The sequence below is a fragment of the Pholis gunnellus genome (assembly GCF_910591455.1).
Source record: "Pholis gunnellus genome assembly, chromosome: 5".
Lineage (NCBI taxonomy): Eukaryota > Metazoa > Chordata > Actinopteri > Perciformes > Pholidae > Pholis > Pholis gunnellus.
Genome location: NC_136531.1, coordinates 4400039 through 4415418, shown reverse-complemented (window position 1 = coordinate 4415418; position 15380 = coordinate 4400039). Strand labels below are relative to the sequence as shown.

Genomic DNA, 15380 nt, shown 5'->3' with positions numbered 1-15380 from the left:
TTGTTGTTCCTGCTCGCTGTGCTTTTTGCTGTTCTCCAGCCGATGAGTTCAAGACGTGTTTCCTCCAGCCCCATCCTGCATTTCAGAGTCAGGAAAGAGGAGGAAGACGAGGAGGGGTGCACTTTGGGAGAGGGACAGCTGAACAAACAGAGGGAACAGACAGAGAGAGAGAGAGAAAGAGAGAGAGAAGAACAGGAGGGGGGAGAAAACCCTGAGTTTTTCCCCGAGTGTGCCACGTAATTTGAGCAAACCCATTAATCTCGGGCCACCGGCTCTTCGGGCCTCGTGGGTGTTGAGTTTCGGTGACAGATGAAAAGAAATGAGCTGGCTCGGCTGGAATCCGAGGCCGACCTCACGCCGAAGATGAACCGGCCCGAGAGGGAGGGAGAGGGCGGAGGTCTGGATCTGGTTTAGATTGGCCGTCCGATTGGCTGGCAGACATCAAAAGGAGCAGCAGACCGAAGTTTTAACCCCATCTGAGAGGTTTTGTTCAAAGGAATGTGACGGCGAAAACTGTGAGTGGAAGTCAGTCTTCTTCTTTCTCTTTTCAATGAAGAACAATAACACTCAAATTAATCCTCTGAACCCCCGAGGACATTCTGGGGCACCTCATGGACCCCTTCAAGGGCCCCTCGTTGTTCCTAAATCTGAGTTTATGAAACAGATTTAACTACACCTCAAGCTACAAGTTTGACTTTTTTCCTGAGATTTCAACTGCATCTCATGGTCTTCATCATGCTCCACAAAAAAAAGGTGGATTTCCAAGATCTTAAATGTACTCTCGTCAGCGATAAAGTGACTAAAAGAAGAAAAAAAAACTTTTGCTAACCTGACCCGCCAGATGGTCTGTAACACAGAACCATCTGAGAAGTCATCATTAGAAACCGTCTGGAAAAAGGGCCGGCACGTCCAAAAAAAATAAATACTTTGCAGGCGATTGGATGAAGCATCTGTAAAATCAAACTTTTACCAAAGCGAGTTGAGAAAAGAGCAAGAAAAGCCCCGAGTGCCGTTCGTTGCTCTTCTTTCAATGAAGAAATACTCTCCAGTTCTGATAAAGCTGACGCTGTTGCAGCATCTACTCTAACCTCTTCAGGGGCCGCCATTGTTGTTTACAACACACAGTCGCTTACAGGACGCTGATTGGTCCGTGCTCGGTCTTATTGAACTCAAACGCATCACTTGAAGCCCGATGAGATGGATTTTACGTGCGATGCGTGATCTTGTGACATTGCGAGGTGAGTCTGTTTGGAGAACATTAGAATTAGAATCTTGTTTTTGTTTTTTTATTTTAGCTAGTTCCTAATTTTTTTAAATTGTATGTAGCTTATTTAAGTTCTTGTACAGCTGTTTGTGTTTTGACAGTTATTGATAAATGTATCGTTTTAGTATCGGTACGAAAAAGGTATAAACTAAATGTCAGCGCTGGAGTCAGATGGCCCTAAAATCCCAAATCATTCCAAATAAATGTATTTTTGTTTGCTCTCGCTCCATGAAAGCGTACCATACTGTAATTGTATTCTGCTTCATTCAGTTTCCACCTCAGAGCTGCAGCAGCAGTTCAGTCAGAGGCTGGAGCTCAACGTGGTCTTTCAGTTGGTCAGAGAACAGGAAGTAGGAACAGTTTAAATTCACTAGAGGCTCATTAGACGACGTGTATACATACGAATAGTGTGCCCAAATGCACGTTTGAGAGTTTGCCCTTCTCGTGTACCTCCTTTGTTACATTTCACGCTTTTATTTTACCAGATCTCAGAGAGAAGTAATGTTACTTTCTCTATCAGCTGTAGTTTAGTGACCATAAACATAAAACGTTTGTCCACCTGTGACAATAAAACGCCTAAAAGTTAAACATTTAAACTTTTGAAGAGCGCATTCTTTAAAGTTTTGATACTCAAAGCACCTTTTATTCTGGCAAACTGACTTTGTTCAACTTGTTCAGCTAAACACTTTTTATCCCTTTTATCAAAATAATAATTTAATGATAATGATTTAGCAGCTGAAGCCAAACAATAGATGTTTTTTCTTAAAATCTGATGAGAAATGGTTCAAATATGTTTATATTTCCATGGCTAAAGGTTTCAACCATTCGCAAAAACACCCATTCTGTTGCCCTCACTGTCTCCAATGAGCCAATAAAACATTAGTATAAATAGAGTATAAAAATACTCCAGCGTCAGATTGAGCTGCGCATGCAAATGTGTCGAGTTTGAGAAAAGTTTGAGAAAACGTGTCAGCCTGAGGTTTAAAACCTGAAGCTGCCAGTAAAACAAGTCTGTGGAGGGGAAGCAGCCGGAGAGCCAGGAAAGGGTTAACGTTTTCTCCTCGCTGCTCTGAATGGCGGCTGAAAGCGACGGGGCCCCGGCATAAACACACACAGGCCCCCATTCATCCGCTCGCTGTGTGATCAACCTTGAACAGTGGAAGGCGTGTTATTGCAGCAGCGAGGGGGAGGAGACAGAAGAAGAAGAGGAAGGGGGGGGGGGGGGGGGCCGGGGGGGGGACGGTGACTCAGGAATTCCACCGCGGAGCACGTGACCCCTGAGCAAGGCATTTATGTCCTCCCTCTACTCTTGAGGCAGGGGCCCCTTCCGTGCCCCTCCTCCCTCTTCGTGTTATTTTTCTCCCTGAAGTCAAAACCGGCCGAACGTGACGCAGAGAGAATATCCACAAGTGAGCGAATCACATTATGTAGAATATTCACTGAAAAGTAACCGAAAGAAACAAAAACAATTTGATGTTGGAGACACAAAAACGACAAAATAAACAAGATTCAAGCCTCGTCCAAATCCCATCGGACAGGAGCCATTTTGTCACATGAAGCCTGTTTGGATTTCGTTCCCCCGGGGGCCAAAAACAGAGCCCAGAGGCGCCTCCGTCATCCCGACAGAGCGAGTTATGTGGAAAAAAACGGTGACGAGCCGCTCTCGCTCGGCTCCCATCGTTAACAGTCCCGGCGGGGCCCGCCACTCATGACCTCACAGTCTCCCGTACGCTTTCACCAAAATCAGGGCGTGGGATAACGTCAACAACGGCCCTCCGATCCCGCCGCCAGCGTTTGTTCTTTTCAAAACTAAAAAGACGAGCTTGATTCTGCGCCACGAGGGAGCGTTAGTCAGCAACATGAGGAAGAAAAAAAAAAAAACATCTAGATCCAAACATGTCAACATTGTAGAGACATATTGTCAGAGCATGTGTAGCGTCATTTTTACACCACGGATGCATTTTGACACAACATCGCCGGGGGTGTCACTTTGAAGCATCGCGTTTCCACGGCAGGCTATTTTTAGGCCCTCGTTATCTCCCAACACTCGCAGGACACGAGGCCCGGCAGCGAGCGACCTCAGCCCGCCTACGTGTGATTTACTGTACAAAACGTTTATGCAACACACTTCTACCACCGGCCTTCACCACCCCTCCTCCTCCTCCTCCTCCTCCCCCCTCGATCTCTCCTCGACTTTTCTTCCACCCACTCCTCCCTGGGAGCCGGTTTGTGCCTGTTGGAAGGTATTGCATCATGGCTGAATCACAATCAGGCCGTGACTCTCCAACCAACTCCTGGCTCGCCGATTATGGAAAATAAGCAAACCACAGAGACACTAGAGGTATTATTACAAGGTCTGAAACTGTATTTGGCAAGTTTTTTTTTTTTCTTAAACAAGTGCATACATGTACAGCTAGAAGCATTTTTTCTTTGTTTTTTTTATTATTTTTTTGCCAAGTGCTCAGATTAGTCACATTCTATGTTTGACAGGACTGTCTCCAGAACTAAAATACACCAACAGATTGAAAAGAAACAAGTGTGATGAGGAAGGGGGGGGGGGGGGCTGTTATGAAGAGTACATACCTTTTTATCTTCAAAAATATAGAAACACAATGTATTGAAAAAGAAGAATCAAAAAAAAAATTATACAGCCATGTTTACGAAGTATATACTTCCCTTGTGTCCAATATGTACATGTCCATCAGTCTCTCTGGGGGCTTTGCTGGATGATTTATATTTGGGGGGTGTGTGTGTGTGTGTGTGTGTGTGTGTGTGTGTTACTTGCTGCTGTTGCCGTAGTCGGATTACAAAAGGAAAAAGAGTTCGAGAACAGCTGGTGAGCATTTCAAGGGTCCCGCTCCTTTTTTACCTTTATGTCCCCGGCCAAGATGGTGGCTATTTCCCCCTGCATGAAGGCCCAGGGCACGTTGGAGCCGACCAGCGGGCACCGCTCGCCGCTGGGGCAGTACACCTCGCCGGTGGCGCCCTGCTGCTTGATGCTCTCCCGGGAGCAAGGGAAGCAGAACTTATGCGACGCCACCGACGGGCACTGGACGAAGTGAGTGTCCTCCAGCCGCTCGTGGCACAGGGTGCAGCACAGCGGCACGCTGCCGGGCGGCACAGAAGAGTCCGGGATGCTCTGCAGTGGCGGTGCGTGGGGGTCCATGCCCCCGGGCATGTGTGGGGCAGAGGGGTTGGCGCTCACGGGGCCCTCCCTCTGGGCCAGCCTCCTCTGCGAGGCCGAGGACGGCGACAGGGGGCTGCCGCTGTTCCGCCGCGCGCCCGCCGTGGTGGAGTGTACCTGGTTGCCGTCCTTCGGTGAGCCCGTGCTGCCGGCGTTGTCGGTGGCGAGGATGAGTGCCGCCATGGGGGACTGGCCGTTCTGCGCTGTGGCCGCCTCGGGGGGCGTGGTGCGGGAGTGGGGGGAGATGGTGGAGGGGGGAGCGGCTGAGAAGCCTGGCAGGGCGACTGGGGGCATTTTCAGGACCTCGGAGGGCGACGGGAGCCAAGGTTGGCCCTCACCGCCGTTCATCTTGGGGGCGCTGCCCTCACCGTCTGGCTCTGGAGAGGCCTTCCTCTTCATGCTCCTGGGGTGCTTCCCCCTGTCTGTGGCAGAGGAAGAGGAAGAGGAAGAGGGAGGGTTAACACAACCACACTACACACAAACACATCCAGCATGCTGCTCAAGTGAATAATGAAACAGGCGATTTATCAACACGCAGTGAATTTAGGCTTTGTTTATGTCGGCTGCTGTTCTTTGCCACAGCTCTGCGCGTGCGCGCGCGCAGGCACACGCACGCACAGGTGAACGGGTCCGCTTCGGCAGCGTGGCGTTCCCGAGCATGTCGGGTTTAAAACGCACGTCAGCACCGTGCGTAAAATGTGCTGACACATAATTCTTAGTGCTGGTAAGTTCCTGTTTTCATGGCGCGTGCCAATTAACAATGTTCCACTGCTGGGAAGAAGAAGGGGAAAAAAAACACATAAATACCTGTTTTTGAGGAAGTGGCACTCGTTTCATATCCCATCACCCTCTGCATGGCGGCGTGTTCCTTTTTAAACCTGCTGTCGAAAGTGTGCAGCGCCATCAGGTCCCTGACTGTTTTGCCTTTGCCTATCCACTCCTTGTGGCTGTCCGACATGTCCGACAGGCTGTCCGGCCTGTGTTTGTCTTTCAGCTCCTCCGGACGCTTGCCGTGCTCCCCGGGGCCAGGCGCGGACAGAACCCCGGGCATACCCATCTGCGTGGGGCGGCCGTTGAGCGGATGTATGGTCGGTATGCCGCCGTTCACCAAAGGCACCAGGTTGGGAGGAACCGTACTAGTCCTGCGGGGGTTTGGGCTTTGGCGGTTCAGCTCCGGGGGCTCGTCGGGTTTTGGAAATCCGTTTGGCAGCGGGAGGCCGTTCGCCTGCCTCCCCGTCTGGTACTCCAGTCCCAGCCGAGGAGGCCGGTCAGAGAGCGGGTAGCGGTCCAGCGGCTGCGGCGCACGGGAGCCCGGGTCTCCAGCCGAGTGGTGCATTTCCTTCCCGGCGTGGTGGGGCTTCCCCGGGCCTGGAGAGCGACCCTCCTGGAAGCCGTGCGCTCTCTTCAGCTGCCGAGCCGTCTCGATAACAAATTCAATCCGGTCTGCACCCTCGTAGTTGACACATCCACGGCAAATGGGCTCGGTAAAATCCCAGATCATCGCCCACGGCATGCGGGGCAAGTCGCACAAATAGCAGGACTGCCTTCTGGAGGCAGCGACCGCCGCGGAGGACATGTTGTAACCCCGGAGCGAATGCAAAACTCTCTCCAAAAATGTCCCGTCAGTTTGTTTACGTCGCTGGAAGGAAAAAAAATGATCCAACAATTATCATTAAAAAAAAAAAAAAAACGTTGTATTTTCCCCTCAGAAAACGGTAGAGTCACACCGACTGGAGTTCATCGTAGTTGTGTCCGTTGCCTCGGCGCGCCTCCGTCTGATTGCTCGCGCTTACAATTCAGCTCGATCTCTCAATGTAGGGCCGTGACGTCAGCGCCGACACTCGGCTCGTGCTCCGGGGTTCTATTTACTGGATTCTTCGACAACCCCTCGGGCGCATGCTCACCGTTTCTCTATCTTTATCCGGAGAGCTTTACGCGCGGGGATCGTCTGTGTCTGAGAAGAGGCTTCACTCTGGGTCGGTTTTTGGTTGTGAACCGAAGTATAAACGCGCAGCTACGCCTGCTGTCAAGTATTTGACTCACCCTAATAATACCACAGTGAAGAAGTACTTTGTCACAAGTAAAAGCACTGAAAATTGTACGTAAGAGCACAATCGCAGGCCTATTGGCAACAAAACATACTTGAAGTTCCCAAAGTAAAAGTAGGCTCATTATGAAGAATGACCCATTTCAGAACAATATAATATATTCTTGGATCATAACTATTTCTGCATTAATATGCTCATCGCTTTAATGTTGCAGCTGGTAACGGTGCGGCTAAATATGGGGTGTATTCTATAATAATAATTCTGTTTTAATAATCTGAATCTGCAACGTAACTAAAGCTGTCGGATAAATGTAGTGAAGTAATAAGAGTATAAGTTACCTCTGGATTGTTGTGAAGTATAAAGGACAGTAGAGTAAAGTGCATCACTTGAGTAAATGTACTTATAGATGTACTTTCACTGAAAACATGCACACAAATATAGTGAATATAATGCAGTAGTTGCTGTTGGCAAATTCAAGATCAGGGGCAGGTCATGATGGCAAAGCTGATATTCTGGTAAATAGTTCAATTATAAAATGTTGAACATTAAAATAAGAAACAACAGTTGAGTTTAGTATCAAAAGTTCAATTGAGATAATAAAAAAAGGTGCCTTCAGATATAGTTTTCAGTGACAGCGATGTATTCCTCCTCCAATCACTGGAGCTGTGTAGCTTCAGAGGAATTACAATAATTTGACAATTACAAATCAGGCAGTGAAAACTGAACGCTGTGTTACGGTATGATGTTAAATACTATCTTTTCCTGATTGACAAGAATGAATTAGTATGTTGGGCTGAAGTGTATTAAGAATTAAGCTGCACAATACCACTGACACGACTAAAATCAATAAGGTATCGAGAAAATCATGAATCCCAAACCCAAAACAATACAGGCTTTAACCATGTGTATTTGATATGTTTTGTTTTTTTCTGGGTTCTGCTATTTATGTTATATTCACTCCATGTCAACAGACTGGGAAATAATTAATTCACAATGGTTCCCTGTATGTGTAGCCTTCCAGTAATACACATTAGAATGAAGTCAAATTCAACAATATGTGGCAGTAAAACCAAATACACAGAATACATTCTTCTTAATTAGCTGAAGCAAAAACAAACATTTGATCCTGAAGTTAAGTATAAAATTGTCGCCTACAGGTGTTATTTTTATTTGAGTCCACATAATCTTGGCCTGCGTTGTTACAGCGACTTTAAACTTTGGCATCGAAAATGAAACTTAAAACAAAAGCATGAAACTGAAAAGTAAACATTGGCATTGAAACACTTGTGTTGGAGAAATTCCCACAAAAAAAGTCATTGCCAAAATGTAAAGCCGATGCCTGAGCTCCATAAGCTACTTTGTGGTTTAAATTGTATCCCTGGAAATGGAGGCAGAGTGAGAGCTCCTCCACCCTTTCCTCCTCTCTGCCCACAGGGAACCAAAGAGGTTTTATAAATACCAAAACCCTGAGCATGGAGTTCAGCTGACAGCCTGCACACACACTGCTGTTAGTGTTCAGCAAGTGCTGGATCCACAGACTTTATTTTAGACACATTTAGATTAAAATATATATATATATATATTATTATTATTTACTAATCTTCTCTTGCTCTCTATTAAGGGGACATGGCAACATCAAAATAAAACATTTCAACACAGCGTGTCATGTATGGGGTTGTACAACAAGAACAACTGTGTGCAGAATGAAAGCAACAAGTGTTGTCGGCGACGCTTTGCCCGCAGGCTCTCTCGCTCTCTCTCTCTCTCTCTCTCTCTCTCTCTCTCTCTCTCTCTCTCGCTCTCTCTCTCTCTGTTGCATTCCAGTCCCGGTGCCAGGCGCCCGTGACGTCACAGGGCCAGCAGCCAATCACAGAATTCAGCTGTTGTTGCCAAGCAAAGTGTGAATCCCCTTCTCTCCGCTCAGACTGTATTATACACCGAGGACAAACATGGGAGCTGCACACGAAATGTAAAACCGGTTCCAGTTCCTGTTTTTTTTTTCGTCAAACAAACATCCTGCTGACACGACACACTTTGATCTGAATGCGTGTCAGACTTTGAATGAGTTCACCCTGATAGGCTACATCTCTGAGATATTAACACATCAGCAATAACTGCTGTGGAGTCCCAACGATGGCAAAATATAGAAGTGAACGAGATGTTCATTTGTCAGTTTGGTCTGCCAAGTTAAAACTATTAATTACTTAGATCTTTTATTGTATAGTGTGACTCTTTTATTTTCACTTGTTTATCACCAAAACTATTTTATTTTTCTCTCAATCTATTAATGTGGGATTACTGAATAAAGAAAAGTACTTTGTCTGTTTTTTAATATGCCATTATAAAGAAATCTGTTGCAAATCCCTTCTTTTAGTCAATCTAGTTACATATTTTGAGATAAAAAACAAACAAATTAAAAAAGTTCTCTGTCTACGTAATAAAATGATTTATCGGCCGAGCAAAAGAGTAAATAAACATCGGTGTAAAAGTCAAAAGAAGCAGAGAAGATGAGTTCAGGGACAGAAAAGCATCCGGTTGATGTGTGATAGCGTCGGTGAGTCAGCAGCATCGTCTCTTACTCACAGTCCGCATCTCTGCTGTTGGGCTTCAAGGCATCATGATGACATGACCTGCCCCCCCCCCCCCCCCCCCCCCCCCCCAGAGTCAGCTGATGGAAAGAGAGGAAGAGAGGGAAGGGAACAATGCCTCCTGTTTTGTTTTCTCCGGCGACGCCTCGGCCTGCTGCAGGCAAATGTGTGAGAGCAGCGAGCCGTTTGCGTCCATGGACGACGTTCACACATGAGCTGAGTTTTATCTCCAGCGAGGAGAAGAAGAGGAGAAACACAGCAGGTTACACAACGTCTTCTCCTCAAACACAGACACTCAGAGTTTAACTGTAGATGAACGCAATTTCATGTTTCCATCGAATCATATCAAGTCAAATCGGTCTGTTTTGTGTTATTTGAACACAACTTGACTTGTTGGTGAAATGTCATTTTAATACTTAACTTCAATGTCTTCATTGGATTCAATGACATTATTGTTTGTCTTTAATTTAAGGTCAACTAACATTGGTGAAACAGTACAAAACAAGATAATTTAATCTTTTTTAATGTCAGTCTTGTTGAATGAACTAATATGGTTTTTGATAGTTTAACCAATATATATATCTTGTCTTTTAAATTAGTGCTTTTGTCATTGCTGGTATAGTAAGTGTTCATTTACATTACCAAATGTCCACCAAAAAGAGGACAACAAAATGACAAAATATTAATTCAGCATGGTTTAAATCATAGACACGTTTATAGCTTTAGACCCCATAAAACCAACTCTCTTTGGATATTTAATTTTATTTAAATGACGCCTGTATGGCTGCTAATGTCAGGCTTTAGGTGCTTCGGTCAATCCTGATTTTGGTGCACATTATTATCATCATTTTCAGAAATGCAGACTTACAAAAAAGTGTGCATAATGTCTGCAAAGGAGCTCTCAAACACTTGACGATTTTGACAGCGGGACATTCTTAATCAAACCCTCTGCGGGAGCTCGCCTCCAAGTCTGTGAGAACTTTACATTACTTTTTTTGTGTTTTTTTAAATTTAAGTTTCATTCATTCAGAACAAACGTAGTGTGTTAAGAGCAGCCACTTAAGTTACAGTTAATCAAAACACGTCCAAGTTTGCAGACTTCCGCAGACTAAAATAAGAAATATTTTGACTGTACTACAAAAATAAACATAAAAACTGAGAAAATACGTTTCCCTCGAAGCATAATTGACAATGCAGATTCATTGTATAGAAACAGAGTTGAGACCGGGCTGTTTATAGTTCTAGTTCAGTGCACTAACAAAACATTTTAAACTAGCATATTGTATATCCCATATAAGTATGTACTGTGTCTCTGCAGCCGTGTATTTCTGTACCTGTTGATCAGTAAGTTTAGTTCGGATGTAACACAGAGATCTCGAGCCCAAAATGTTAAAATCAACTCTCCCCGTCTGTGTTGAGGTGCTGAGTGAGTGATGTGGGAAATGTCGTCCATGCTGTCAGTTCATGTTTGTGTTTCCATTTGAGAAGGGAAATCACATGAAGGCCCCCCCCCCCCCCTGTGGGAGGCAGTGACTGGATGACCAGTCAGCTGACTGAGAGGATTTATTGGCGGGGGGGGGGATCTGCTGGTTGTAAAGGGTCATTATAGGTGAAAGGCTTCAGAGACGACCAGCAGTCATAACGAATTCCTGATCAGGACGCCGGTATTTTTACAATCACGCCATGATGCTCAATGGAGCATTATGGATAAAAAAATGGATTAAAAAAAAGAAAACTCTTCTGCTTCCTTAAATAACGTAACAAACTTAGCTATTTTAAGCGGAACCATGATGTTTGAACTAAACCTAACAAAGTCGTTATCATGCGTCAGACTTATTTTTGTAACCAGAGGAGTCGCCCCCTGATGGCAATTTCAGAGAATGCAAGTTTTTAGACACTTCCGCACACCTTCACAATGTTTGAAACACCAGTTCAGATGTCAGAATCACAGATCACAGCCACTTTAGGAAACGCGTGGCAACTTTCTGTCACTTTTTGGTGTTTACAACAGAACAAAAATGACGAAAAAAAAGTTAGATGAGCAGTTAGATGCAGCCATAGCAGGACACGGCAGCAGAAAAGGTAGAAATACTTTATTCTAGACGTGGAGAACTATTGTGTTTGAAGCTTCCTGAGGACTTTACAAGGACTGCAATAAGGAAGACACCCCTTCTCAAAGCGGCATCCCCTTCTGATTATAAAGCCTCCATAACAAAACATTCCTGCGACTGTATCAGACGTTAAACCGGTTGCAGGATGTGGGACACTACAAGCTAATGAAGCTCTGTCGGCCGTGTTTTGCCTGATCAGCGGGGCCTTTAAATAGCCTCCCCGTGGGCCACTCGGATGGGAGATTTGCAGACTTGGCCTCGTGTCTGCAGGGGTCGACCCAGTCAGTTTATTCAGCTTAGCAGTTTCACATGGGGGAGGAAGTCTCCACGATGGGAAATCAGCCCCGGGAAAAGGCAGAGCTTTGAGGTGACGCCGAGGTCAAACTGGAGCTCCAGGAATGATTAACCGTTTACAGTCACAGATAATAGCCTTCAGTTCCTGCATCGGCAACTTCACTAAGAGGGCTTCTAGTGACTCGACACCCCGTCTGTCTGTCATGCTGGAAGTCCGGTCAGCTCTGCAAACATCTGATTTAGTATCTAATCACCTCAGCAGAGTTACACAGATGCAATTTAAGCTCCTGTGAAATGCTGTCAATACGAGGGATGTCACACTACCAGAAATGTAGCATTCAATACTAATACCAGTGAAATTCCATGATTAGCGATGCCCAATTCGATGTCATGGTAAAAAACAAATATAAAACAATAAATGTACTTCAACATACACTCCTTTATTACCATTTGCATACAGTTTTTTGCAATTAATCCCTGAAGTTTGTTGCAGAAAACTACATTTTACAATATTACATTTGAACACATCACAATAACATCAAAATGTACCTTCACACAATACTGTTTTTATTAGCATGTATAGCATGAACGCATCATCATGTAACTCAGTGCAACCTCTATATGTTAGCTCCTCCTCTCAACACAGATCTGTTGTTCACAATGTAGCATTTTATTAGAGACATTTTCTATAGTCCCTGGGATGATGGGACTCAAGTCTCCAGCCTTGATCCATGGTCACTGCAATACTGTAGATAAACAAGTACTGTCACATTGTCAGACTCACTGATTCACTCTCTTTTCGCTCTGTTTTTGGTCTCCACCATCTTTAAGGAAATATCTGTCTCTTTAGCTGTGAAATGCTCCACTATGTTCACCAGCGAGTCTCTAAATGTGTCTGTCTGCGGTTTGCTGCTGAGCAGGTAGCGTCCAGTGAGTTTTTACAACTTTTTCTCTGACAAAGTCACCATGAGGATGTTGAGAGTGAACCAGAACAGTAAAGCTGTGGGCCGGCCAGATAAACAATGAGCTCAAACTCACTATAAAGCCCCGTAAAGCTGAGAGGGATCGCTTTCACATTGTCACGTGATACATCTTCAGATTTGCAGTTTTCCAGGAAGTTCAAGTGTCCATATCCTTTTATATCTGCTGGTGAGATAATCATGTCATCACTGACGCATATGATTAATTTTTGTGTTTAGAGATACACCATCGAACGACCAAAAATATGCGGTCACAACATACTTCTGCCTGCTTTTGTGTCCTTTTGGTCTGGGTGTGTTTCCTGATTTGGTCCTCTTATGAAGGGAAATCTGACAGCTACAGCATGAAATGATATCTGAGACAACAGTATTCTTCTAGCTGTGAATTGTCTTTGTCTCGTTCCTGTTTCAACAGGATAACGTCTCCGTGCACAAAGCAAGCTACATAAAGAAACGGTTTTCCACGAAATGGTGTCACAATCACATCTATCACATATGGGCATAATATTTGGTGTATCCATATATTTTTGGCCATATTCTTTGACGTTTTGTTCCGAAAGCATCTGTGGCTCAGAGGTAGAGGTTGATCTCTGATTGGAAGATCGGTGGTTCGATTCTCGGCTCCTCCAGTCCGCATGACGAAGTATCCATGGGCAAGATACTGAATCCCAAATTTCTCCCAAAAGCTGTGCCATCCGCGTGTGAATGGGTGTGTCCAAGAAGCTCATGGTATGTCCAAAATCTAAAGCTTTTATCCTCTGTGGTGCGTGAATGCTATCAGTAAATGTAACAGCAATTTGTCAATCACTTTTTAATGTTTCTGGTGAACAAGTGAAAGCTTTGCCCTGATTGTTGCGATGCAGGAATGGACACCAAAATGACTAGGATTCATCCTCTGGGGACCTTGAATATCAACAGCAAATTTCAAGTCCGTCTGTCCAGTAATTGTTGAGGTATCACAATCAAGACACTCAAGACCAAAGTGTTCAGCGGACTGTCTTTGTCCCGCTGGTGTCCACATGTATTTTTCTTCATTTCTACCAGCTGTTCGCTGATTTCTGTTCAGTGAGGTGAAGCTCAGATCTCCTTCAGGCACTCTGAGATTTAAAAAGAGCAGTTTGGCAGATCTCTCTCCGTCTGTGCTGACAGACATCATTCATTGCAAAAAGCTTGTAAATACCATTTCAAACGGCTTTTCACTAAACGCGTTTAGAGTAGATCCCACTGGGACTGCGAAGGCTAATCTGTATCTCTGTTTGAATTCGAGGCCAATTCTTAATTATTTGGAGCGCCCGACAGTTGCCTCCGATTGAGGCGAGATAAAACAGAACTGTGTTTTTGCCCTGAATGCATCATCTGTTCCACATCATCAAAGCCTTTTCTCTGTGTGCAGCAATGCTTAATTTACCAAACGCTCTGTTTAAAAATTAAACCCGTTTTAACACATCAAAGCTAATGCTACAAAGCTATTTGCTCAATTATTAAGAGCCCCCCCCCCCCCCCCCCCCCTGCCCCTACTGCAGCCGAACAAACGACCACTGACTCATAGGGAGGTTCGACTGACTGTAAACAGGTTTACTGCTTTTATCAAGGGAAGCTACCTCCCGTGTCTCTGTTTCAACTTGTTGACTGTAGCGTTAAACATTATTTATGGGTTTAGGAAAAGATAATGGGTTGAGTTTTCAGCTGTTCGTAACCGGCAATCAGATTTTTATTTCCGATTTTTTTTTCCAGTCAGATTTACACACGTGTGCCGCGTGATAGTTTACGATCGCACACAGCGGCACTCACGTCACAGGCAGACACACACACAACATATGTCGGTGAGTGAAGAAAACACAAAGCTCACAATTTGTCATGACTTCAAGTCGAAAATAAGCCGAAGGACCAAACGGTTGCAAACAGTAGTAAAACAGTTGGAACAGCTAATTTAATCAGACGTTTATTGTATTATAGTTAATTGCCTTCATGCTGCTCTGCTCTACACAGCTAAAGATAAGGGCACTTACGTTGACTTGTATGGTGCGTTCGAGCTCAACTCAGTAAAAAAGGCGTATTGTGTTCAAATGTAATCTTATAATATGAGGTTTTTGGCGATATAAAAGGCGATGTAAAATATGTGTTAGAAAGGGAATTAAATAACTTCCAAACACTAGCTGTAAGCAGCATATACTACGAAGTTGGAATTGCTAATGCTATAAATTAAAGCAAATATTGAAATAAAAATACAATAATTTATTTCCTATTAATTTATTTTTCTGCAAATAACCACTATATATGACAATTAAGTCAAAAGATAACATTTTGATTGTTTGAGGGTTTACGTTGACTTTGGGATGGTTGAAATTATGCCATGCAGTTGCGATACCACTGCTTTACCCTTTCAAAAGCATTTATGTTGACATTTTAGGAAAAACAAATATACCATGATATATACCGTCAACATCCATGCTTAGAGATTATACTGTGATATACATTTTTAGGCCATACCATCCAGCCCTACACAATCGTAGTGACGTAGTCAGGTGTGTTTGTTTGAACCGACCATCCACTTAGACCTCCACCCATGCGCGGACTTTGCGATCTTTGTGAAACGACACAACCGATTTCCATCTTTTGCTACCATCAGAATTACTGATAACATTTGTAATCGCCACCTACAGCCATATTTGGATTGAGGATGCTTTGCATATTGAGTCTGTGACGAACTCTGTGGCTTTTATATGGCAGCTTTTGGTCCGTTAGGCTAGTTTTTTTCCTAAATAAACAATATATAATGTATTTTTCCAATCTTGTAGTTTTCCTGAGTTGTTCGGCAGGTTGAAGCTTTGGAAGTTAGCACCAAACTTCCCTGCAGGCCGTATTACAGTTATGTCCCTGCAGGGACTTCTGGGTAACCCCCCACACACAC

At 44.5% G+C, this 15380-nt stretch overlaps 1 protein-coding gene across 1 annotated transcript; it reads right to left on the bottom strand.

Moving 5' to 3' along the window:
• Positions 1-3457: 3457 nt before the first annotated feature.
• On the bottom strand, positions 3458-6213 carry irf2bp2b (interferon regulatory factor 2 binding protein 2b). The gene is made up of 2 exons (XM_079158926.1): positions 5256-6213; positions 3458-4870 (listed from the first exon to the last, which is right to left on the bottom strand). Exons 1-2 carry the CDS (start codon positions 6022-6024, stop codon positions 4110-4112), a joined length of 1530 nt encoding a protein of 509 aa, XP_079015052.1. The 5' UTR covers positions 6025-6213; the 3' UTR covers positions 3458-4109.
• Between the last annotated feature and the right edge of the window lie 9167 nt (positions 6214-15380).